At 37.6% G+C, this 27,439-nt stretch overlaps 1 protein-coding gene across 1 annotated transcript in view; it reads right to left on the bottom strand.

Annotated features, from left to right (window-relative positions):
* LOC111425414 (zwei Ig domain protein zig-8-like) overlaps positions 1–27,190 on the bottom strand; it is a 129,752-nt gene extending 102,562 nt beyond the window's left edge. Inside the window, exons 1-2 of the mRNA XM_023059411.2 lie at positions 26,997–27,190; positions 26,551–26,933 (exon numbers count right to left, since the gene is read on the bottom strand). Coding sequence (XP_022915179.1) covers positions 26,551–26,638 — 88 coding nt within the window. The 5' untranslated portion in view covers positions 26,639–26,933; positions 26,997–27,190. The remainder of the gene's footprint in view (positions 1–26,550; positions 26,934–26,996) is intronic.
* Between the last annotated feature and the right edge of the window lie 249 nt (positions 27,191–27,439).

Raw genomic sequence — 27,439 nt, 5'->3', positions numbered from 1 at the left:
TAACCCTCTTTGGCACTTCGTAAAAAAATCCCCTTTTAATTATCGGCAGGGGAGTCGCTTGGTTTCAATGGGCTTTATCTAACCGTCTAATTTAATGGAAGTCAAGGAATTGAATAACAATCGCTAAGCTCTATATAATACGATGTCCAAACTCAATTGGGCTTTCGTAAAATAATTTAGAGGGGAATATGCTGGCTCTTTGAACTTTTAGTTTAAACCGTGATTCAAATGGCAAAACTATATTTCGTTTCAGATAAGAGAAACGAGGTGGTTTGGGAACGAAAGGAGGTGAAACGCGTCGAGCTGAAGAGCAATTAAAAATTTTCCCGGAACCGTTTAAATACGAGTGGTAAACTCGGGCGTGCGATGATGCCCTTTGTGGTGAATCCGCTTATCGCATAAACGTGCTCGTTTACAATACAAAGTGGCCCTCCGAGTGTCTGATTTCTTACCAACAAAATCCCCACGATTTTCAGAAAAAATTTTCAATTTCAACCAACACAAAATCTTTTCAATTAATTCCACATCATAATTACCTAACAATTAATTCTATGAAGGTGGTCGTCAAAGGACGGGAGCCAATTAATACAAGTGAGACCAAAGAAGTGCAACAAAATTTAATTTGATGTAGCGTTAATTAAAATCGGACGACTTCTTCGACGACTTCCCACTTGCCTCCCTGTCTAAATAAGCTAATCGGAGCCCCTCGTTCTCTACTCTCCAACCTCACAAGTACTTTACTTTACCTCACCGAAAGAAAGGCCGAATGTAACCGCAAAGTTTATATTTTTACATTTTATTTAATAAAATTTTAATTAATTTCTATTTATCTAAAAAAATATTTGAATCACTTTTGTCTTTTGGCAGTAATATGACAGATATTTTAACGCAAGTCAGAAAAATAGATCTAACGGAGAATTATGTTACAGATTTCATAAAGAAAAGACCAACAAATTTTATCACAGTACAGAATTCTGCCAGAAAGAAAAAAACTCTGTCCATGATAACCAGGACATAAAGAGATAAATATTTTTAATCTAAAAAACTTCTCTCTAAAGTTGGTAAAATTAGTATTATTAGGATTTTGAGTTAATCCGGATGGAGGCAGCGGTTGAAGACTATGCCTAGGTAAGTATATACACCGGGGTGTCCAGCAGGGGACGTCGTGCAGGTGCTCGTTTTGCACCACGGGAGAGTGGAGAAAGAGGAAAGTCCTCGACTCCTGCCCGAGGCTCGAGAGGGCGCACTGGAATGAGAGGGTCGGTGGGACGGCTGCTCCATCCCATGCGAGAGGTAAGTAGGGGAAACTGTACTCAGCTCAGTGGATAAGTCTATTAACTGTTTACAGGTAAACCTGCAGCACGCTACGGCGGCTACGGCTGTCCTTAGCAGAACCTGGATGTTATCATCATATCACCTCAGTTATCAGTAAACTTTCACGAATTCAACGAGTAGCTGGATTGGCAATCTCTGGTGCGATAGGCACAACGCCAACTCTAGCAATGGAGGTTCTGCTTGGCCTATCTCCTCTGCATTTGCATATAGAGAAAGTGGCTAGAACAACCATTTACAGATTTAAGCAATATGCTCAAAACTGTTCCGACATGTCCTACCAATGGGCTGCGGAAGACATTATAAGCACTGATACTGTGCTATCAATGCCGTCAGATTTGGCGGTATCACTATCAGTGATTAACGCTCGATACCAGCAGTCCTGGATCGAAAATGATAATTCTCTGGTTCGGGCAGACATTTGCTTGTACACAGATGGATCAAAAACTCCTGAAGGGGTAGGAGCAGGAGTATACTGCCAGACACCTCGAATTAAGCAAGCCTACAGCCTGGGTACGTACTGTACTGTATTCCAGGCGGAAGTATTTGCTATTGACATGGGTGCTAAAATCCTTCTTGAAAGAGGGGTGAAGAACATGACAGTACGAATTTTCTCAGACAGTCAAGCCGCTCTCCAGGCGCTGCAAGCCGTGAAAACGGTGTCGGCTCTGGTTAATGATTGTAAGAGAACATTAAACACACTGAGTTGTGATAACAGAGTCTCTCTGATCTGGGTCCCGGGTCACTCTGGGGTTGCTCTCAATTAAGCGGCAGATAAGCTAGCACGAGATGGCAGCGCTGAAGCGTTTGTGGGACCGGAACCAGCAGTTGGTGTATCATTTGCGATGGCCAAATATAGGATTGGACTGTGGGCTGAAGAGAGACTTCGCCTACTGTGGACCAGTTCTCCTGGAATGAGACATGCTAAGGTGTTTATTAACATCGCCACTGTCAAACCCGGGAATATTTTAGGACTTGCCCGTAGTAGCATAAAAGTTCTAATGGGCACTGCCGATTAAAAGCACACCTCAACTTGTTGGGTTTAGCCGACGATGTTGAATGCCGACTATGTGCGGAGGAAGCAGAGACGGTTGAGCATGTTTTATGCCACTGCCCTGCCGTTAACCGTATCAGATTCTCGATTTTTGGGTCGCAGTTTATCTCCTCAAAAGATCTGAATGACCTTTCGCCGAGCAAGGTATTAATGTTCGTTAAGAGCATTGGACTGCACGGTGAAATTTGATAACGATATCTATCGGGGTACAATAGATCCTTAGGGTCGCGGTGCAAGGTTGGTTGGTCCGCCTACCCGATATGTATTCTATGTAATGTAATGTAATGTAAGTATATACACTGTCCACCAAAGTATTTGGACACCGAATTCTTAAAAAAATGAAATGGCCGATCTTTAAGGAGCATATCTAACAAGTTGAATTTAACATAAAAGGTGTTATTTAGAAATATTTGACGTCAACTGCACAATTTTAGATCACGATGAGCTTCCTACGTTATGGCAGTTTTCTGATCCCGATCTGTTCAGAGCTCAGAACTGAAACTCATCGTATTTTCTCTAAACCGAGTGGAAGCAAACACCAGCAGCGATCACACAAGTACATATATAGCAAAAAAAATTGATTTTAACAGCTTGAAAATAAAAGTTGAGAAAATTTTAACTGTCAATGTTTTTTGAGTGTGTTACTAAGACTTTGGGTGTTTTGAGTGCAGTAAAAACGGATTGCGCGCCACCCCGGGTAATTTAGAAGCGCCCTGCAAAAGAAAATAGCGTCTTTTTCATCACATACGAGATTAAATAGTTTAAAATTTAAACAACACATTAATTTATAACAATTTATACATTTATAAACAATTATTCTTAACTAGAATTAAAATTAATCTTGTTTGTTTTTTGTAGGTTAGTTTGGAAATCTGTGGATTTGGGAATCAGGATCGGAATACTGGTTAAATTAATTCTAGTTCCGGTCGTATTGAGGATCACTTCATCCAATTCAATTATAGATTAAATTAAGCGATGAAAAATTTGATGAGAATCCGCCAATCAATATGTAACCTTTTTAAGGAGCTGAAATCAGCTGTTGTTTTTAAGTTATCTGGTTAGAATCAAAAAATTATTAATATAATATAATTATTAATATAAATTAATGAGTGTTACTAGTTTCGGCTACGTGCCATCTTCAGAGATATTACAAATACTTTAAATTAATTAAATCTAAAAAATGTATTATTTAAATATTTTGAAGTAATTTTTTTAATTGTTACATTTTTCATCTCTTATCATTTTTATACCTCCCCACACCGAGAGAAGTTTTACTTCCGAATGTAACCGTAAAGTTTCTACAGAAATATAATCTCAAAAGTCTTGTAGATAATTGAGAGTGTCAAGCAAAACTTCGTAACTTTCTTTATTGTTAAAGTAGAGTACTAGATTGTTAAATATTTCTACAATAATTATGATATTAATGAAGGATTTATTTTAACTAATATAATTAAGTAATTAATGTTAAATAACAGCATCGCTTGAATTCATTCATCATCCTACGAATGATTTACTTTTCCACTCAGAGAGAGCTTTTACATCTAAACGTAACGAAGTGAAGTTTGTACTTCTCCATAGAAATACATTTCCAAGACTCCTTTAGATAATTGAAAACTTTAAATGATGTTTTCTAACTTCTTTTATTGTACAATTAAGCATGATAGAGTTGTAAAATAACTACCCAGAGTTCTAAATGCTTTAATAATCAATTTGATAAAATTTGAGTTTTTTTAAGTTAAAATTAGGGTTTGAAAAAGATTCCGATGATGTCGCTGTTCGGTTTTCCATCTGGTTTTTATAGCACTCTGTGTCGCTTCAACATTCACGCGTTCGAAAATGTTTCTTTTATTACCCTCGGTTTTACTTACGGGATTCGGCTTCTCTCTCGAAATTTTTTCGAGAATGGATATCCGTGAAGCTTCGAAGACAATGGGAGTGCAGAATGCCCGTGGGGTTCGAACATGTGTAAGAAAAAGCCCCTGCATTAGGGCGTAACCTGGGTCCGTTCCTTCGCTTTTCAGCTGATTTGTCGACCGGGGGTTAGGTGACAAGTTATTATTAACCGATTCGAGGGGGATTTTTGATAATTCACTTTTTTTTAGTTATTGATGCAAACAATAAAGAAAATCGTCATTGAATTATTACCAATTATATGAAACTACGCATCCTCGTAAATCAACGTGTCGATGAATACACTTTACATTTGAAACAGCACGCCTTAATTTATAGTTACAATAAATTAGTAACCGTTTGGACTATTAATCAAAAACGCAATCGCTTTCGTGTACGTTTGCACCCCCAAAAAAAAAAAATGATTCGCTCGAAAAATAAGCAAATAATAAAATAAATTCGTTTTTTCGATGTATTTAAACTTTTCGATTTTCGTTAAAACCCATTTTGTTCCGAAATTGTCGACCCGTACATGTCGCAGCTTGCGTGTACAACACAAAAAGTACTCGTATAACACATTTATTTACAAACACAGAAACGCCCACCAATTCATTCACTTTCTGATTACAAACAAGATTACAATCAATAATCTAAAATAAATAAATATAGTAAAAATATATATACATATAATAATTTAGTTCTAGGTGTAGTGTTAGTTCTAATGCTAGTATTAGTTCTAGTTGTTATTTAGTGCTAGATTGTTGTATATTTTTATTGAACTAAAAGTAACTTCCGAGGTTCACAGCTTATAAGTTTTTCTGCTTTATTAAAGACGAAAAAAGAAGTTTGACACCGAGGTCGCTTGTGGCCGAGGCATTAGATTAAGAATGCAACATTTAAATTTTTCAGCTTTATTACCGACGAACAAAGAAGTTTGAAGCCGAGGTCGCTTGCGGCCGAGGCAGTATAATAAGTAAACAACATTTAAATTTTTCTGCTTTATTACCGATGAACAAAGAAGTTTGAAGCCGAGGTCGCTAGCGGCCGAGGCATTAGATTAAGAATGCAACATTTAAAGTTTTCTACTTTATTACCGATGAACAAAGAAGTTTGAAGCCGAGGTCGCTTACGGCCGAGACATTAGATTAAAAATGTAACATTTAAATTTTTCTGCTTTATTACCGACGAACAAAGAAGTTTGAAGCCGAGGTCGCTTGCGGCCGAGGCATTAGATTAAAAATGTAACTTTTAAATTTATCTACTTTATTATCGACGAACAAAGAAGTTTGAAGCCGAGGTCGCTTGCGGCTGAGGCAGTAAATTAAGTATGTGACATTTAAATTTTTCTGCGTTATCATTAACGAACGAAGAAGTTTGAATTCGAGAACCGTTTGTTCGTCGGTAATAAAGCAGAAAAATCTAAATGTTCCATTCTTAATCTAATGCCTCGGCCACAAGCGACCTCGGCTTTAAACTTCTTTGTTCGTCGGTAATAAAGCAAAAAAATTTAAATGTTGTTTACTTACTCCACTGCCTCAGTCGCAAGCGACTTCGGCTTCAAACTTCTTTCTTCGTCGGTAACATAGCAAAAAAATTTAAATGTTGTTTATTTACTCTACTGCCTCGGCTGCAAGCGACCTCGGCTTCAAACTTCTTTATTCGCCGGTAATAAAGCAAAAAAATCTAAATGTTGCATTCTTAATCTAATGCCTCGGCCGCAAGCGACCTCGGCTTCAAACCTCTTTGTTCGTCGGTAATAAAGCAGAAAAACTTAAATGTGGCATTCTTAATCTTATGCCTCGGCCGCAAGCGACCTCGGCTTCAAACTTCTTTGTTCGTCGGTAATAAAGCAGAAAAATCTAAATGTTGCATTCTTAATCTAATACCTCGGCCGCAAGCGACCTCGGCTTTAAACTTCTTTGTTCGTCGGTAATAAAGCAAAAAAATTTAAATGTTATTTACTTACTCCGCTGCCTCAGCCGCAAGCGACCTCGGCTTCAAACTTCTTTATTCGCCGGTAATAAATCAAAAAAATCTAAATGTTGCATTCTTAATCTAATGCCTCGGCCGCAAGCGACCTCGGCTTCAAACTTCTTTGTTCGTCGGTAATAAAGCAGAAAAACTTAAATGTGGCATTCTTAATCTTATGCCTCGGCCGCAAGGGACCTCGGCTTCAAACTTCTTTGTTCGTCGATAATAAAGCAGGAAAATTTAAATGTTGTTTATTTACTCTACTGCCTCGGCCGCAAGCGACCTCGGCTTCAAACTTTTTTGTTCTCCGGTAATAAAGCAGAAACGTTTCTAGGTTTAGTGTTAGTTCCAATACCAGTATTAGCTGTATATTTCTTTTGTGAACAATTTCTGAAATAAACAATTCGAGTCAAATAAACGAATGGTTGAAAATCAACTGACGTAGGAATACGGTATATAAAATTGATTCGATTCCTTACACTCGAAAATAAAAGGGGCGCGTATGAATGGCATAGGAAACGGAAGATAATAAATCAGAGTAGACGGGGGATGCAAAACTGATGGCGGCCGTATCATTTATATTTTGTATCAATCCACGATGAGATAGCGCGGCGGCCGCAAACCCGTGGTCGACTCCTTTTTCTCGGCATTCGAGCAATGATAAATGGGACAATACGTTACGCGCTGGCGTAAGGTTCTTGATAACTCATATGAGTACATTTCAAAAATAATTATTTGTTGACATAATTCCACCTGAATCGTCGAGTGACTTTTAATCGGGAACATATCCCGGGTCGCTGTTATCTCCGGAACTCGAGCTATGCTTTGTTTATTGACTGGTATTTATCGTGCGGAGATTAGCAAATAAAACTGCACAATAACGGCTCCGACGCGGCTTCCATCCGCGGCTACGAGTGCCCGAAAGGAAATTGTACAATGTTGTTTCACCGCGATATATTTGCTTGCTTTATTCTCGTGTTGAAGTTTGCCCGGATATTTCACGTCGCGTGGTCAGCAGACGAATTATCGTGTGTTCTTTAAGCTTTATTACGACATGGAAACATGCACGTGCCCGCTACAATTTAAATCCCCAACCAAACCCTCAACCATTTAATTTTCTTCAAAAATGAAATAATTTATATAATATTAATAACTTTGAGGTTTTCAAAGTCCAAGAACTGTCAGTAAACATCACGTCTAATAGGTTGGTGGATATAATTGTCTAAAGCTTGGCAAAAGCCTTCCAGAAACCTGAATTACCTCTAGGCGGTAACCGAGAGATCTCCAGGTCTGCCCTTTGTCATAGTCTAATTAGTTCAGTTGAAAACATAGCCCTACTGCTATGTCTGTTTGATTCCATCTCTTATTAAACGGCTGCCTCATTGAACTACAAAACCAATTTAATTAATATTTATAATAGTATTAATCTAATATAATTTAAGTGATAAAAATAATTTCCGTAATATTTTGAGCTAAACGTTGTGAGATTCGTGGCGCGAGCCGCACCCGCCCCGGAAGCGAAAGGAAAAAGAAACGAAAGCAAGGAAAACTTTCCTGTACATACTTTTGAGCAAGTTAAATGAAGTTAAAGTATTCAGGAGGCCTTAAACAGCGGAGATTTATCTCCTTGTACAAGTTTAACGAATTTCGAAAGTACTTTATGATATATGATAAAAGAGGCCGCCACTTTTGAGAGCCGTCGGGGTTTTGAGGGGCCGCGGGTCGAAATTAATTACGCTACATTTTGTCGTCGTTGGGAAATGGGGGAGCGGTGCCGAAGGGGAATGAGGGGTCCTTCAAAGGACATACCCGTCTCCTCCAACTTTGGATTTGATCGGGAAAGTATCAATTCGAATCAACAAACCCTGTCCAAACTTTGATTGTTATAAAATCAATGGAAAACTTGAAGAGTAACTAACTATATATTGACTATGATTATTTTTTCGCCAAGATTTATATGAAGTAACGTTAAAAAAGCTGTTCGAAGGACCGTCAAAGGATGTATGGGTTTCGTCTCCAACTTTGGATTTGATCGGGAAAGTATCAATTCGAATCAACGAACCTTGCCCTGAGGACCGAGCAAACTTCGATAGTTATAAAATCAAGGGAAAACTTCAAGTGTAACTATTGACTGGAAGTTTTCCAGTTACTGCAATTACGGGATTTGCAAAATTTAACTACGGATCGTGCGAATAGTTAAATAAGTTTTGCAAATTCATTTAGCTACTAGGAATTTTGGGTTACAACGCTTAAAATTGTCCTCGCCGTCTGGTCCAAAATACGGTTATAAAACTAGTTCATCGGAAAACCGTTGTAGATCGTAGGTTTGTAATTACGGCTGAAAAAGGGCCCCCGAAAGAGTAACTCACAGGGCGCATTGTGTGTACTGAACGTGTTTTGTGTACATTTAGTCTCGGGCAATTTTCATAATTTATGAAGTGCATTTCTTAAAACGGCTGCCTTACCAGTAAATTCGTGGAGTGTAAAATATCGTTTTAATTATGGAGATGCCACTGGCATTCCTGTAGCCAGAGCTAGACCCAAGCGAAAAAAAGATGAAGTCGCCGCGAGGATAATTAAAAAGACCCGATTGAAGACAGACGATACCTTCACGTTCCAAAGATGTCCTTCAAAATTATATTCCTTTTAACCACCCCTCTATGCTCTTCACAGTCTAAAGGAAATCGATTTTTGTTTGTTGCTTTCATTTTTTTCCGGCCCTTTGTCTTAACCTCTTTAATCAACCTCGTATCGCACAAAAGCGAATATCGACTGCAACCGCATTATTGCGAGCTTTTCCATCACAACTCAAGTGCTCAATTTTACAATCCATTCACATTCTTATTAATATATTTCTAACAAAAAAAATTCATCATTTCATTACCTTTATTTTCATCATAACCTATTTTATTACACAGCCACCCGGATATTTTGTGTTTATTTATAGCACGCTTTTAAGCTTTATTGCGACGTTTAAATATGCACGTGCAGCCCTGCACTTTAAATCCTCCACTCTCTACTGTCCCCTAACCGTTTAATTTTCTATAAAAAAATTTCCCCTTTGGAATTATAGCTTCAAAACTAGAACTAACACTATATTATTAGAAGTAGTATTAGAAGTAATATTAGCATTAAAACTAACACTAGACCTAGAACTAGAATCATCCGGGTTTAGCCGTACGTCTCTCAAGACGGCTAAACACGAATGATTTTAGTTCTAGGTTTAGTGTTAGTTCTACTTTAGTTTAATAACAATATATAATTTAGCGCCATCTAGTGTTTATTAGCGTTACCTAATACTGTCACTAGAATTAACATTAGAAGTAGAATCATTCGGGTTTAGCCGTCTTTATAGACGTACGGCTAAACCCGAATGATTCTAGTTCTAGGTCTAGTGTTAGTTCTACTTTAGTTTAGTAACAATATACAATTTAGCGCCATCTAGTATTTACTAGCGCTATCTAATACTGTCACTAGAACTAACACTAGATCTAGAACTAGAATCATTCGGGTTTAGCCGTCTTTATAGACGTACGGCTAAACCCGAATGGTTCTAGTTCTAGGTCTAGTGTTAGTTCTACTTTAGTTTAATAACAATATACAATTTAGCGCCATCTAGTGTTTATTAGCGCTATCTAATACTGTCACTAGAACTAACAGTAAAACTAGAATTAGAATCATTCGGGTTTAGCCGTCTTTATAGACGTACGGCTAAACCCGAATGATTCTAATTCTAGGTTTAGTGTTAGTTCTACTTTAGTTTAATAACAATATATAATTTAGCGCCATCTAGTGTTTACTAGCGCTACCTAATACTGTCACTAGAACTAACACTAGAACTAGAATTAGAATCATTCGGGTTTAGCCGTCTTTATTTTTCGGTCTAGTGTTAGTTCTACTTTAGTTTAGTAACAATATACAATTTAGCGCCATCTAGTATTTACTAGCGCTATCTAATACTGTCACTAGAACTAACACCAGATCTAGAACTAGAATCATTCGGGTTTAGCCGTCTTTATAGACGTACGGCTAAACCCGAATGATTCTAATTCTAGGTACAGTGTTAGTTTTACTTTAGTTTAGTAACAATATACAATTTAGCGCTATCTAGTGTTTACTAGCGCTACCTAGTTTTAAATAAGTTATGTTATGATAAATTAAAATGTTTTGCGTGACATAGAAGTAGAATAATGAAATATTTGAAATTCGTCGTAACGTTTCTTGGATAGAAATAGTTGTAGGAGGAGGAGGAAAATAGGTGAACCGTGTGCGAAAGGGGAATACTCTTGGCGTTGTCGAGACAGTGGCTGTCCTCGTTTTTAAATAAAAATAAGATTTTTCATATTAAATAAAGGAATTCAAGCCGGGCTTTCGTAGAGTTTCGGAATTTCATGAATACGAACTTTTCGCGTATATCCGCGCAGTTTTACACGTCCGGGGGCCGGCACGAGCGGGACCGAAATTAAGTTTCGCCTAACGTCAAGGGGCGCGTGTTCTGATATTAAATTTAAGTGGGCGGACGGGCGCTTATCACACTCGACGAACGTCGCTAAGACGGCGTTTCGATTGAAAAATTAGCGAGGGATTTCGGTCGACGACGCTCGACGTAGATTAAAAGACCTTTGTTGTCCCCCCGTTTTGTTATTAAAATTTTCTCGGGGCGACTGCCGACATTATGAGTATAATTAACCCATTTTACGACTGTAGATTAGTTATTTCCACTCCGGGGGATCCGTTTCTCTTTTTATTTTCGTGACAATTACACCCCCACCCCCGTTCGGTCCCTAACAAACCACCGCGCGAGAAAGGAACAAACGATACGGTAGTAAATCAAACACGAATCCCACTGCTCGTGTAACGTACCTGTGGATTAAATGAACAGTCACTTCAAAGCGTAAATATTATATGAAATCCTGAAAATACCAAACAACGCATGAAAACCATATCGATAGGCGGACAAGAAATTATCAAAGAAACTTCTTAGTAATTGAATAGAGTGTTATCGTGGAGCACAATTAGCTGGAATGAATATTTATGATGATAGATTTCACGGTCCGAGAGAAACGGGCGTAACGAACGCCACCTACCGAGAGTTCTAATAAAAATGAATAGTCGGCGAATAGGTATCGAAGGCGGAGGCGTAAATCATGCGGTCCGGGCATAATTCGCGAGTCTTCTTTTTGGTGGAGGCCGCGGCGCCCCTGTATCTGCGCGGTAATATTTATACGAGAGCCCGAGTTGAACAACAGCCAGTGGCTCCCTCCCCCGGTTCACGGTATCTAACCAAATTTATTGGGTCCGTACACTTGGGCTAAATGGCTGTTTCGAAAGTTCCGCGGGCACGGAACCTTTAAATTGTGTATATAAGCCTAATTAACTTTTTCCCAGCGCGACGTAACAATCCGTTCCGGGACTTTTTACGCGCCGCCACACGACGCCACCTACCTTTTCCTCCGGCTTAAAATTAGATTTATTTTTAGTTCCTGTCAGACTTATGATCTTCTCTTACCCGCCAACTTTACCTAAAGTTACCTTTTTCCGTCCATCATCCGACGCCACGTGCAACCACGCCACTTTTGCATAATTAATTTCCATGTCAGCACATTAAATACCCGCTGATGTTAGACATACACATAAATTTATAATAGATATTAACATTTTTCTTTTTTCACTAAGTTTTTGATGATTAAGCCACCTCTTTCATTTTTCTATGCTGGCTCTGGCCCTACAAACGCTTTAGCGTTGCCCTCTCGTGCTAGCTTATCTGCCGCTTCATTGCCAGCAACTCCAGAGTGTCCTAGACCCGAGAACAAAGAAACTCTGTTATCACAACTCAAAAAATCGTACTGCCATGTTCTTCACCCCTCTCTCAGCAACTACTTCCGCCTGGAATTCAGACACTACAATCTGGTATCGAGCATTAATCATTGATAGTGATCCCGCCAAATCTGACGGCATTGATAGCACAATAGCAGTGCTTATAGTATCTTCCGCAGCCCATTGGTAGGACATGTCAGAACAGTTTTGAGCATATTGCTTAAATCTGTAAATGGTAGTTTGAGCTACTTTCTGCTCAAGCAAAAGAGTTAAGCCAAGCAGAACATCCATTTGCTAGAGTTGGATTGTTCAAGATATCTGCTGTGACATCCAAAATAATGCTAACCAAATGTTAAAACGCCATTATTAACATTAAAATTAACATACTAGTCAAGAAATATAATTTTGACGAGAATTTTCATTCGATGGCGCCTACGATGTCGAACTTCGACGAGCTTAACACGTACTTTACAATATGTCCGACGAAACTTAGGGCCGAGATTAGGAAGTTCGATATTTAGGATCCATATTATCTACGGGCGCCTCGAGTTTCGAAGTCGGCTATTTATTAAAAATTCCCTTCGCCATCACCTGACCTAATCGGGTGGCCATTATCCTTATATTAAATCCTCTTTTCTCTTCTTCAATAGCATCTTACCGATTCCGTGTTGTATTAAAACTTTTCCATATCAAAATGGGATAAATTTGTATTGTTCGCATCGAATCGAAAGTCCTTGTAGAATTGTTCTAAACTCTACCGTATAAAGCTTATTTACATTGTTTCTGAAGCCTGGCTAAGTATTGAGTGTCGTCTCACATTTCTCCGAGGGGGGAACGTTATTATAAATTCTATCATTCAGCTTTACGCTAATTCGCCTATTTTAGTCAACCAGGTCATGAATCTTCCGTTTTACAATTCATGTCCACCAGGTGCACGAGATCCTTGCTTAGGCGCACATTAAATTTGCATTTTTTTAAACCCTTAAAAGTGAGGTCTCGTTCGAGGTTATGTTTAATTTTGTACCCCTCTCGTATTCATTTTAATTCTCATTTCGTCGTCGTTCACCACTTGCCCTAAACGTGTCAATCGATTTTCAACGAAGAAAACGGTCACGTTGGAATCCTTCTGACTTTGTATTTCGAAAGTTTTGACGTTCTACCGTGTCCCATACTATTGTTGGAATTTTTAATCAACATGTTATACATAAAACGATGTTTGAACCAACACCTTGTCCGCAAAAAAAGGAATCTTTTTTTTTGATTTCCGGATATATGCTTATCTCGTGCTCGTGAAATATTAAGGATGTAATAACGGTTCGTTTTAATCGGTTCATAATGAAAATTTCGTTTTCGATGAAAATTCCCCCACGGATTAGCGAAATCGCTTCTTTGTCTGAAAAAAGAATGCCGCACCGCGAACATCTGAGCATAAATCAACGGACGCGAAGCGGTGAGAAAAGCTGTGCGCTGGCGCTTTTGCACCCTCAGATTTTATCCATTCTAAGCTTTACGTAGACGTCTTTTAGCGTCCCAAAGGACCCACTCACGTGTACTTACACTTATCTACCGCATATTGGCTCAAACAACCCTCAAACAGAGGTACCCACAATTCCATAATCACCACTCACGTTATTAATCAACGTAGGTAAATTGGGGATATTGGAAGTTTGCTCGCTCGAGCTAAGGCAGCGCGGTTAATGCAACAATCTCCAGGTAATACGGCGTAATACCGCACGATTGAAATCATTCATGCAGGTTTCCTGCTATTCCGTAGGAGCATGGAGTTGCGCATCCAGCAACATCGCCAAAACGGATCCCTTCGAATTGCAATCCTAAACGTGTAAGCAGGGCGTTTAACGGACCGCGTTAAAGGGCCGGATAACAGCTTCAATGGACCTTAATGTTATAAACATGTTATTAATTTAGTACTCCCGCCTGCGAAGTGCTTTTAGTATTAAGGTAGCTATATGAAACAGACGGAGAGTGTTAGATATGCTGCTAAGCAGATTGTCAGCTTCCTTAATTAATTACGCGTCGGGTGGACAATAAATCCGGACGTTGGTCGAAAAATGTAATTAGAACATCCGCTACCTGCGAGATTTTGATCAGAATCGCGCAGAGTTAATTAGAACCGGGAGCGCGGTTGGTACCTGTTCTCGCATTGTATGCAAAGACCTTGCGAACCAATTAGTCACTTTTAACGCGAACCCGAACCAATGTTAATATTGACGTTTTTGGACTGTGCGGATTTTCATCTTCCTAGATCGCGACTATGCGCTGCGCGCTAAATTTCAATAATTAATAAGATGGGCACGTACTGTAAACTTTAATCTCCGCTTCTAATCAAATTTCACTACAATATCCTTGTTAATTACAACGATAGTCTTTTGTAAATTTTACTCGTTTCCTCTGCTCTTATGGTGCGATTATAAGACTTAATGGATTTCCGAGAACGAGAGTTAATCTGTAGGAATTAAGTAATTTTTTACGTCAGCTAGATTTAATCGTAAATGTTCTCAAGTACGGAATAATATTCACCATGGCGGTATTGTTTCCCAATGCAAAACTAAATTGTACTAACTAAACCTCGTAACGCGTACAATTCCTACGAAAAACAAACACCACCGAGTTCCCAAACATAAACTGAAACAAAATTAAAACACGGAAATTGCCTTGTATAACGTATCCCCGCCGAGCATTCAACAATCACCACCCAAGTCGCACATACTTAATTATCATAGCGACACGTTCGTTATAACACTTAGTTTCATTACACTTCACTAATTATTCCGTTCCCTTTTCAATAATGTAATTAGCGAAATACCGATGTTATTCCACTTTGTAAACTTTCATTTACAGTTTGTCAACGTGTTAATGAGTTTATTAATTAATTCCAAATTGAATACAAAAACAAATTTTAGTATATATGAGATAAAATTTAAATTATTTTTCATATTTTCATATTGAATAATCTCAATATATATTATAGGTAAAAAAATTATTTAAGGTTATTTAAAGGTCATTTCAAATATATTCGTAAACGACTGTAAGATAATGTATTTTCCTATTATTGTATCGTATCGTTTAGATTTGTTATTAAATGACACTAATAGTCGTTAATATTTTATTTAAACCAATCACTTTGTTCACAATAGAATCTACAACTCAACGTCTTAACGTTTACAATACGTTCTTTTTTAGGTTATGTCTTGTTGTATGTTTGGTTGTCTAACACTACTTGTTTTAATACTAAACCCCTAAGTGACAGTTAAGAGGTTATGTACGTGTGTAATAGAAATAGAGTACGTTAAAAAGTAAAAAACGTTTATAGTATCTTTTGTATCTACGAAACCCAAAACAACGACGTTGAGTTAAATCGTAATATTTTAGAATTTAGTACGTCCAGTTTAAAGATTTCTCATTCTTTATGACTCACCGTGTATATTGTGTGATATTTATCGCTTCGACGTTATATTTGAATATGTAGACATATATCGATTTGGCGGTCGAGTGGAGGTCGGAACCGTGACAAGTTGGGTAGAAGTTACGGTTTAAAATGCACAGGCATTGCTAACTCGATCATATAACCGCGAGACATTCGATGCGAATTGTTCTTGTAAGTAGTGCGGTGTAATGTAGCTCTATTGTGTTAGCATACAAGGACCCTATAACAGGGTTGGGATCGATATGCCATCAATAGTTGGTGCGGTAGTGTCGGTAGATCGCGTTTTTTCGTAAATTTTGCGATTTGGATTAAATGAATAGGTGACTCGTGTGCCCTAGGCGCGTGTATTGTCCCATTAGGAGCGTAAAGATGTTAATTATCCCTCGCCGGTTCGTAAACTCTTCATGAAAGCAATTAGGCGTAAAGTATCCTATTTGCAAATCTTGCAAAATTAAATAACACACCGGCGGAGGTTAATAGGGCTTCAAAGGATAAGGAGGCGGAACAAATTGCTCTCCCAGTTATAATCTAATTTATTAAGAATACGTTCTCGGAAATTATGTCGCATCGGTTTACACAAACGATCAAAGTGATTAATAGAGAAATTAGGAGGAACAAAGGGGGTCCGTCGGGAAGAAAAATAAGTCACGGGCGTCCCAGGCGTCGGAACAAAAGCTGCCGATAAATACGACGGGTAACAAAGGAAAATGTAGGAAAAGGACACTAACGATTTAAAGGAGAAATAGATTGAGCATTAAAGGTGCATAGCCCACGTGCAAGTGCTTTAGCCCCGATTCGTTCCCTTTTTAAACTTGAATCATGCCCTAGAAAAATAAGACTCGATCCCGATCCTGGATTCCGTCATTCCGCGGGATCTCCAGATTCCAGGATTTGTCGCAATCCTTACGTTACCCCTCAATCTATTATATATATAGGCAAGAAATCCTCCATCTAACGCCTCATATTTCTGGTCGCGCACCGGAAATTTCCCGGTGTTTAATTTCCTTACTAGACGACGAAGATGCCGACGACAACGACGCAGACGAGTTTAAATATCGCAACGACACTCCCCGTTACCCTTTATCCCACCACCGCCACCGTTCTGGCAGATCAGTTTTAAGATAATCCAGTCGGAAATGTTCGGCCCAGCCGTGCGGGACGATACGTCTTGTTTAGAAAAATCTGGTAGGATGGAAAGCAGGAAAAAACAAAGAAAGAAACTTGCGTCGGCAAACTTTTCATGTCCGGCCGAATTGCTAACCTTGTTAATAAAACGAAATGTCGACGAAAAATATATATAAAAATCTCTAGAGGTTAAAAAAATTCACATTTCTTTTTCTCAACACAATAAGTTAACACAATAAGATAAGACAATAAGCATGTTATATGTATAGATTTAGTAATATATTACACAAAAAGTTAAGACGGCTAACCCCGAATTATTCTAGTTCTAGTTCATTCAAAAATATACAACAATCTAACGCTGTATAGCAGTTAGTAGTGGTAGGTTACTACTTATTACTACTTATTGAACTAAAACTAGAACTTGAATCATTCGGGTTTAGCCGTCTTTAGAGACGTGCGGCTAAACCCGAATGATTCTAGTTGTAGGTCTAGTGTTAGTTCTAATGCTAGTGTTAGCTCTAGTTTTAGTTGTTATTCTGTGGTAGATTATTGTAGATAAAGGTTATCTTAAGTTAAGATAAAATGTAACTATTATTATGAATGTTACTTTATAGAGGAGAAATAAAAAACTTTGTACTAAAATGTAGTGTGGTGTAAAGTTTAGTACAAAGTGTAGTGAATTCCGGGTGACGGGAGAAAACTCTAAAAATTTCATTCGGAATAGTAATCCAGCGGAAGGATATCGATGTGGGTATTCAATTTAGGCGTTTATTTGTCCGGCTCGTTTAAAAATAGGGGATAAATCGCGCGCGGTTGGAATTATTAAAGATATCTACGTGGTACGTGTTCGGACAAGTTCGAACTGGTTGATTCTGAGGGGACTAGAGACTGCTACAAAAGGCGGATTGGGGGGCGTAAACAACCTGTTCGACCAAATATCTGCGCGAGGAACCGTACTGGGGAGACAGCCCCTACACGGCACTGTGTAGATCAAAGACACAACTGTCTGAGACAGGAAGTGTGACGTGCATTCGAAACGATTTCGGGTTACTAAAAATTTCACGTTGCGGCCTAAAGGTCCTCGATCGTTTCATTTCGTCGAGTTCCATTTGCCTATTTGAAATGACCCCAATGAATTTTTATAAGATTATTAGAATTCAAATTAAAAAATGTTACAGCTTGGGAAAAAACGGTCATAATTCGAATACAACGCGTTTTTATTCGCACACCAAATCAATTGGCCCCTCTTATTGCCATGGCGCTTTTTTGCTCGAAACCAAACAAAAACAAATCCGAATTGGACAACTGGCGATACTCACGATTATCGCAGGAAAAAAATAACGCGAGCAGTAGCATTAAATATTCAGCCGGTTAATCGGCGAATTCTACGAAAACGTTAAACGGCCTCCATTTGGCAAAATTGCGGCCTCCAACCGTTACCAGAGTGCGAGTTCAATGTTTATACACTGCAAATATTTCGGGATAACGAGTTTTCAAACGGTTTTAATCGGTGATTTCCATTCCTCGTCAAAATTGAACCTAAACCCTTTCCCTCTCGTTTTCCCTTCGATATTTCTTCAGGACTTTTTCCACCCTAATTAACCGAGATAGGGTGGACTGGCAGCGTGATCATTTGTGTAACGTCCAAGAGACCATTTCTCAAGGACATTAATTACTTAATATCGCGTATCCAAGAGCACCGGCGCGCTTTTGCAATTCTAACCGTTTCTAATTGCCTGGAATTTGTCATGTACACGAGCCCGATCAAAAATGACGTCGCCCTGTAATGGCCCGATTAATCCTGCGCCGTATTTCGGTAGCGTAATGAATTACTTTTCCTTTTAAATAATCGAAGCCAACCGTTCCACAACGTTCGCGGCGATCTACCGTCGACCGTTGGTTTTATTAAAAAGGCCAAGCGAACTGTGAAAGAATTAGGGCCCCAACTTCTGCGCGATTCGTACTAGGAGATGTCGACCGCAGGAATTTCACAGAAAAATATATACCCCCGAAGCCCACTCTTATTCCGTGCATATAATTTAATTATTTTTCCTAAAAAAACCATTACTTCTTTAAAATGATTGGAGAGAGAATATCACCGAGGCGCTACAATGTCAAGGCCATAAAAGAATAAATGAGATGTAAAAAAAATGTTAAATGTTAAATTTGTCGATAAAAGAGTTCTATATATATATATAAATTAAAATATTAAATTTCACAATATAAATTGTCTTTTAAATAGGCACTTTTATTCCGTGCATATAATTTAATTATTTTTCCTTAAAAAACTATTACTTCTTTAAAATGATTAGAGAGAGAATATAACCGAGGCGCTACAATCTCAAGGCCATAAAAGAAAAAACGAGATATAATAAAAAATGTTAGAATAGAAATATGAAAAAGTACCGACACAATATAGTCAATTAAATTTGTCGATAAAAAAAATTCTATATATATATAAAAATATTAAATTTCACAATATAAATTGTCTTTTAAATAGGCGACGATTGGAGGGGGTTAAAAAAATGATTCGAGTACCCTTTTTCATTTTTTCGATCGACGCCAATAATTCGGCTCGTGTAATTCAACGTCAACGTTCGCCAATAAATCACGGCCATATATTAATCACAATTAGTTCGGCATAGGCGATGCCCATTGCAGGGCGAAATATTGTTTACGCAAACCTAAATAAATAAATATTCGGACAGAGCGTGGGCGAGCGTACGCGTAATGAAGAATTATAAAACCGTCAAAATTGGTCACTGGAATAAAACCGACGCGCTTAGAAACAAATTATACCCCGATAGAGGCTTTTGCCTTGATTTATACGATCTAATTAATTAAGGCCTTTAATTGCCTTTATTCCACTCTTTTTATTTTTTTTTTTCTTTTCGCCTTTTTATATTTCTCCCCGGGGGATGGTGCCTCGTTACCAAAGTGGCCTTCTTATCAAAAGCTGGACGATTTTATAACCCGATAGGATGAAGGAGTGGTAATTTTAAACCATCTACGTGACAGGCCATTTCGCGATCGAAACACGTTGTCTTTGACAAATTTTGCACGCTAAAACAGTACTGGATAAAATTGTTAATTTATTAGCACAAAGCTTCTACTGTGGGTGTTGCGATGCCAACGTCGGGCCACGCTCTTTATAATTTAAAACTGCTATTCATTTTTTATTTCAACTTTAGCTCACTCTCCGAAACGAACAACACAGTTTGTCGCAGAGAATCATGTCGACATATGACTTGAATCAATATATCAATAAACTCTTTGATGTTTATTTTATTATTACATATCTAATTGAATAATAATTATAGACTATTTCATTATGAAAAAGTGCGTTTGTATCAATTATTTACGAGTTTCTTAGATATCGATTACCGATTAGATTCTTGGCATGGTAAATAATAAAACGGTGTAGATACGTTTATAGAGATTTTACAATTCTCGTCGAGAAGCTAGTTGTTTCAGTTCCAGTTATCGTTAGCTGGTGATTAATGAGGAGACGTATGATGAAACGTACTTCTTGGAATAGTTTTCATTTCTCGGAAAATACCCAGACACAAAAGGAGTTTCTCAATTCTATAAGGTTTCTTGGAAAAATCAATTGGCACTCAAAGGCACGTTCAATTAATGGAAGAAAATCATAAAATACATTTTATTTGCAAGAAATCAATACAAAAACGAATTGGAATATATATTGCACAACAACCATGTATTCATTGCAATAATAACAATTATGGGTTACCCAATTTATATTGCGCAACTACAATTATTTTACAGTAGTCGATGATCAATAATTTCGCCATTTACAATTATTTGAAATCGTTATTAATTATAACTAAAAAAACTCAAAAATATGTTTTGGAAGGAAATGACAAGTGCGGCCAAGACGATCGAAAATTTGTCTATTTTGATCAACTTTTGTTTTTCCTGCCGACTATATTGGAATATAACCCGGAAAATAAGTTCTCCCTACGCAGACAAAGAAATTTCTAAAAATATCAAAAATTTTTAACTGGACTGAGCGTTCCGCATAGTTCCCGTGTAAAAGAGTGATGTCAATAGGTTAGGCAACCAACAGTGACCATTGTAGGCAAAAGCGACCGGCCACACTGCAAGGTTAATGCTATTTCGGGGCTAATAAATGCGCAAATAAGAAAAATACCCTTCTACTATGCAATTTTCTGACCTGCTGTATCTTTGTCAGTGATAAAATGACAATGTACCCGTTTATAAACAAGTTCAAAACTTCGACGGAAATCTTTTTTTTTAATAATATTTTAATAATAACATTTTAAAACATTTTAATAATGTTATTTTAGATATTCAAGTGAAGCAACTTGCTCATACTTGTCTTATTATGCTATTTTAGTAAGAGCGCTTTCTTATCCGGCTTTTGCCTACAATGGCAAATGTTGGTTGCATACCCTACTGGCATCACTTTATTCGGCGAACACGCAGTCCAGTTGATCATGGCTAAATATACTAGAATTAATCACAGTATTCTTTTGAACATCATTTTTTTCCATGTCAAAAAAGTTTGGCATATATTTATTCGCTTTATTACTAAGGATTCAACTAGTTCGAATGTTAAAAGTTAGCTCAACTAAAATCTTTAGAAATCTTACGACCGATATTTGTGAATCCCTAGAAATGGAGTCTGATATTGGGGAATCCCCAAAAGGCCCAAACCAACATCGTGTATGCATATTCATATTGAAAAGATATTTGTCTAGTCCGAGGGGTCGTAAAAATTTGCGATTTTACTCAAAATTCCTCGATATATATTGATATATTATAACATAATAATTTAATATTCAATAATTAATCATAATTAAAACATATATATATAAATTCGTGTTGGTTTGTATGAATTTTATGGTATTGCTTTTAAAATTTGTAAACAACTTCTAAACTGGCATCAATTAGCAATGCAAATGACATTGCCTATGCAAATTCTAACCTAATATTTGATTGTCTAGTTGAGTACATAAGATTTGATTAAATTCTGTGGCGATTGTAAATTTGTAAATAATTTGGTGAAATAGGATTAGTATAAAAATAGTAACACTTCAAAAACAATTATTTATTTACAATTAATTGGGTGCGCGCTGGTAAATTCGCGCACCTGTATGTATGCATATGTAGGTCTATTCGATTATTTCGTTTGCATTCGTAATTAGAACCCTCTCCAGTTTTCTGCATACAATTATGCACCTGAAAAGGTCTGAATTTTTAAATAGCGTATTTTTCGAGGTTATTTGCCCGACAGAACGCACGTCATAGGTACCTAATTAACCTTTGAACTTAAATTTCGACTTAACATATTATAGCATGGGTTGATTGACGGCTGGATAAACACAATGGTCACATTTAAAATACTATTAGCGATAACTGAAAACAGATTTTGACAGGTTAAATGCATTAATCGAGCGGTTGTTTACGAATATATCCGTCCCAAGTGATGAAATTTGATAATTATCGCAATTATATCAATTAGCATTTTTGGGGGTAAAGAGAAGGGCGCAACGTTGAAAGCCCGGCAAACATAATTTAATGCGTAGCTTCGATAAAATACCCGACCGGTATTAATTACTAATTGCCGGCCCTCGAGAGACCCGAATTGTTATTTATATTGTTTTCGAACGGTTCTCCTGATCGCGTATTAATTATTTTATTCGCGCCCCATTTTCCGAACGACCCATTAATGATCACACGAGGTTTTAAATAGAACTACTGTTCTTAGAAAAATTCGTTTTACTTATTTATTTGCTACCATAGCGGAACCGAATGAATATTTAACGAACGGTCGACTTTTAAAATTTTCATACCCAACTACTATCGCGCAATGCGCTGCGAAGTCGCGCCGTCACCCTGTTGAAATACGTCCGGATAAATTAAAAATGCAAACTAAATTGTCGCCCGAATGCATAAACATTTCCCGGTTTAAATTAATTCTTAATTATCGCACCACATTTTCCACCATCGCTCGTTTTCTTATCATTCCATATACCAGCAATAACCTCTATTTTTATCATTTACATTTCATATTAAAAAAAAAAAACATTTTATATTTACTTATTCTATTTTTATTTTCTCCTGAATACAATTGGTGGATGCGCCGGTCTATATTTAAATTTATACAACTTTTATTGAAACGATATCAAAAATTTATTATTCTTTTTAAATTTCTATCAAACTATTACTTTTTATATAATATATATATATAACTATATAGTGTGTTAATTAATTATCATACTAGACGTCATCGTTGTAAGTATGCAACCAATACCGCGACTTGGGTATTGCAATACGAATACTGTGATATTGGTTGCATACTTGCAATGATGACGTCGGTACGATGATTAATCAATATATATATATATATTTATAAACAACAATATAGCGTGGAATAACCCGAAACTTTCCAGTTCTAGGTCTAGTATTAGTGATAGTTTTGCACCTTCACTAGAACTAACACTAGATCTAGAACTAGAAACATTCGGATTTAGCCGTCTTAAGAGACGTACGGCTAAACCCGAATGATTCTAGTTCTAGCTCTAGTGTTAGTTCTAATGACAGTGTTAGGTAGCACTAGATAGTGCTAGATTGTATATTGATGTTGAATTAAAACTAGAACTAACACTAGACCTAGAACTAGAAACATTCGGGTTTAGCCGCACGTCTCTCAAGACGGCTAAACCCGAATGATTCTAGTTCTAGGTCTTGTGTTAGTTCTAGTGATAGCGATTCTAGTGTTAGTTCCGCGATTAGCGTATTGTAATACGAATACTGTGATATTGGTTGCATACTTGAAATGATGACGTCGTGTACGAAAATTAGTTAATTAGTAAGCCCTTCTTAACCCATTAACTGCCAAGTTTCTTTTTTTGTATTTTTGACAAGGAAAGTTATAAATAGGTGCAAAAAAGTCCTAAATGGCAATTGTGGCAGATTGGGTTGGTAAAGTTGTTAATAGTAAAACCAACCCAACCCAACCCAAGTATTGTTCGTGATATAAGAAGTAACTTCATAGTCATAGGTCATAAGTCGGCCGAGATTACTTCTTATATCGCAAACAATACTTGGGTTGGGTTGGGTTCGGTTGGGTTGGGTTGGGTTGGTTTTACTATTAACAACTTTATGGAACAAATAATCTCGGCCGACTTCGAAGACGTCGGCCGCTCCAACTTGTATTCGTGATATAAGAAATAATCTCGGCCGACCTAAGCATTGTTTATCATATTGTGGCAGATTGGGTTGGGTTGGTAAAGTTGTTAATAGTAAAACCAACCCAACCCAAGTATTATTCGTGATATAAGAAGTAATCTTGGCCGACTTCGAAGACGTCGGCCGAACAATACTTGGGTTGGGTTCGGTTGGATTAGGTTGGGTTGGTTTTACTATTAATAACTTTATGGAACAAATAATCAATAACAAATAATATCATATTTGGTCGAGATTCGGAGATAGTCGGCCGAGATTATTGTTCATGATACTTGGGACGAACATTGATTGATTCGGGTTTAGCCGCACGTCTCTCAAGACGGCTAAACCCGAATGATTCTAGTTCTAGGTCTTGTGTTAGTTCTAGTGATAGCGATTCTAGTGTTAGTTCCGCGATTAGCGTATTGTAATACGAATACTGTGATATTGGTTGCATACTTGAAATGATGACGTCGTGTACGAAAATTAGTTAATTAGTAAGCCCTTCTTAACCCATTAACTGCCAAGTTTCTTTTTTTGTATTTTTGACAAGGAAAGTTATAAATAGGTGCAAAAAAGTCCTAAATGGCAATTGTGGCAGATTGGGTTGGTAAAGTTGTTAATAGTAAAACCAACCCAACCCAACCCAAGTATTGTTCGTGATATAAGAAGTAACTTCATAGTCATAGGTCATAAGTCGGCCGAGATTACTTCTTATATCGCAAACAATACTTGGGTTGGGTTCGGTTGGGTTGGGTTGGTTTTACTATTAACAACTTTATGGAACAAATAATCTCGGCCGACTTCGAAGACGTCGGCCGCTCCAACTTGTATTCGTGATATAAGAAATAATCTCGGCCGACCTAAGCATTGTTTATCATATTGTGGCAGATTGGGTTGGGTTGGTAAAGTTGTTAATAGTAAAACCAACTCAACCCAAGTATTATTCGTGATATAAGAAGTAATCTCGGCCGACTTCGAAGACGTCGGCCGAACAATACTTGGGTTGGGTTCGGTTGGATTAGGTTGGGTTGGTTTTACTATTAATAACTTTATGGAACAAATAATCAATAACAAATAATATCATATTTGGTCGAGATTCGGAGATAGTCGGCCGAGATTATTGTTCATGATACTTGGGGCGAACATTGATTGATACTTGGCGAATGCAAACATTCGGATTTAGCCGTCTTAAGAGACGTACGGCTAAACCCGAATGATTCTAGTTCTAGCTCTAGTGTTAGTTCTAACGACAGTGTTAGGTAGCACTAGATAGTGCTAGATTGTATATTGATGTTGAATTAAAACTAAAACTAACACTAGACCTAGAACTAGAAACATTCGGGTTTAGCCGCACGTCTCTCAAGACGGCTAAACCCGAATGATTTTAGTTCTAGGTCTTGTGTTAGTTCTAGTGATAGCGATTCTAGTGTTAGTTCCGCGATTAACGTATTGTAATACGAATACTGTGATATTGGTTGCATACTTGCAATGATGACGTCGTGTACGAAAATTAGTTAATTAGTAAGTTAAAAATTCGAAATTGACATTAAGTGAAAAGTCGGTAAATTAGATTTGTACCCTCAACACAAAATACAATATACAAAAACTAATATTTTTAATGATTTATTTTGTTTAAAAGATCACGTTATAATAGAATATAATATAAATTCGATTCAATAAACGTTGTAGTTTGTATTAGTAGATAAAATAGCGTTTAAATCTGCGTAAACACTGCGTGGTGAGGTAATAGCAAAGTGGGCGAAAACCGACAGACATAGAATTTGCAGACAATGCCCTGCCAGCTGGCAATACAGAGCTTTCCGCCTGTAAACTTTGTGAGTGTAAACAATATCCGGTAGGAATAAACCAATCAAAAGCTCGTAGTCATCATATTTTAAAACGAAATCTTAACTTGGGTTAATTACGTAAAAAAAGGAGTAATGTAAAACAATTTTCGTTTACAACTTTAATATGGCAAGGCTCTTACTTTGCCATTTTGTTTTTAAATTATTAAAGTGGTCCTAGGAAAAGAGCGGAGATTTTGATGAATCCGCCGTATTCGTCGGGTCCTTAATGGCGGCACCGCTAAAAAGTACATTAATTCAAACTTTTTTTTTTAATTGCCTCTCGAGCGTCGTTTCGACCCACACGTTGGAAATAATTTCGCCCTCGCAAATAAGTTAGGATACGTTGAAAATATTAGGTACGAAACAGTTATTGTACGTTGGCGTTTTGCGCACGATCGGTGTGTAATTAGCGCGTGCGTCGCAACAGTTTTTGCAGCAAATTAACCTCTATCGAAGCCGTGGGAGGCGAACATATATAACATTCGCGCGAGGATCGTTATTAATTTCCAGGTAGGAACAAATTGTAATCGCATTCGAAACTTGTTTGTTAGCGGCGATTAAAGCAATTAGTCAAATAATCCCAAAATGTATCAAACTTTAATTGGCGACTATTCGAGTTTCCATTATTCAGCGTTCGAATTGGCGGTTTTTGTAAATTTTGCGTGTCTTACCGAGACGCAATGCCGTTTTGAAATTACCGAGCGGCAAAAATCCGGGTGGCTTAACACTAAGCTGCCGTTCCGCTTTGATATCAAATCCCACTAAACGGGACAAATTTTTCGGTCTCTAATTAAAATAAAAGGAGACTGAGATGACGAAACATAAACAAAAACAAAATAACTTTAAAAAGTTACCGGTACATAGCTCCACGAGGACGAGGATCCAAGATGTAAGAACGAGCAGTGCTGAAGGGGCTCTCGGTACGGATGCAAGTGTTTTCATGGTTGATTTCCTGGACACTCGCCGCACTACACTACACTACACACATCGGCTACCCTCTTTTATTTGGTTTTTTTTTTCAAGCGCGCAATTACATCACAGTCCTTTGTACACGCCAGGCAGAAGCTAGTTCGTACAAAAACGCATTAGTATCTAGGGCACTAAATCTTTATATCCTGGAGATACTGTCGCGTGTTTGCAAGTCAGAATGATCCGACGGCGAACGGAACATCGAGATCGTATAAATCCACCCCTAAAAACCGTTTGGGCAATTACAGGCAACGGCCTCGCGCGGTGTCTGAAAAAGAAGACACGGACTTCAGTGCGATTCTCTTGAAACTCAAAAAAACGACCGTTTTACCTTTTGTTTATTCCCAAAACGATCTTCTTCTAGCAGCCGATTTCGTTGCGAGCCAATTTTCCAAAATGCACCTCCAATCAGGTTGGCGACAGTTTAAAATTTTGCTTGACGGCGCGATATTTCGCGTCACATTGTTTTTATGTTGGCTAGCACAGCTATACAACCAGCGTACAACAGCGGATTCGAATCAAGACTGACCCAGGTACAAATTCCGCTGACAGGGCGCAGACGCCCCTCACCGACGCCTGCGTCCTCTCTCTCTCGTTATCTTAACGCCAACAGTATTGCGGAACCCTCGATATACCACAAACTAATTATCAAATTTTTATTTTCATTCAAAATATAATAAAATTAGCGAACTAATTAATACAAACATTTTTATCACTTTATTCAAATTTTTTATTGAAAACATTTATCATTTCGATTTAATTATTAATTTTATC

The sequence above is a fragment of the Onthophagus taurus genome, chromosome 8 (assembly GCF_036711975.1).
Source record: "Onthophagus taurus isolate NC chromosome 8, IU_Otau_3.0, whole genome shotgun sequence".
Classification (NCBI taxonomy): domain Eukaryota; kingdom Metazoa; phylum Arthropoda; class Insecta; order Coleoptera; family Scarabaeidae; genus Onthophagus; species Onthophagus taurus.
The sequence above is the reverse complement of the archived record's forward strand: the minus strand, read 5'-3'. Positions and strand labels throughout refer to the sequence as shown.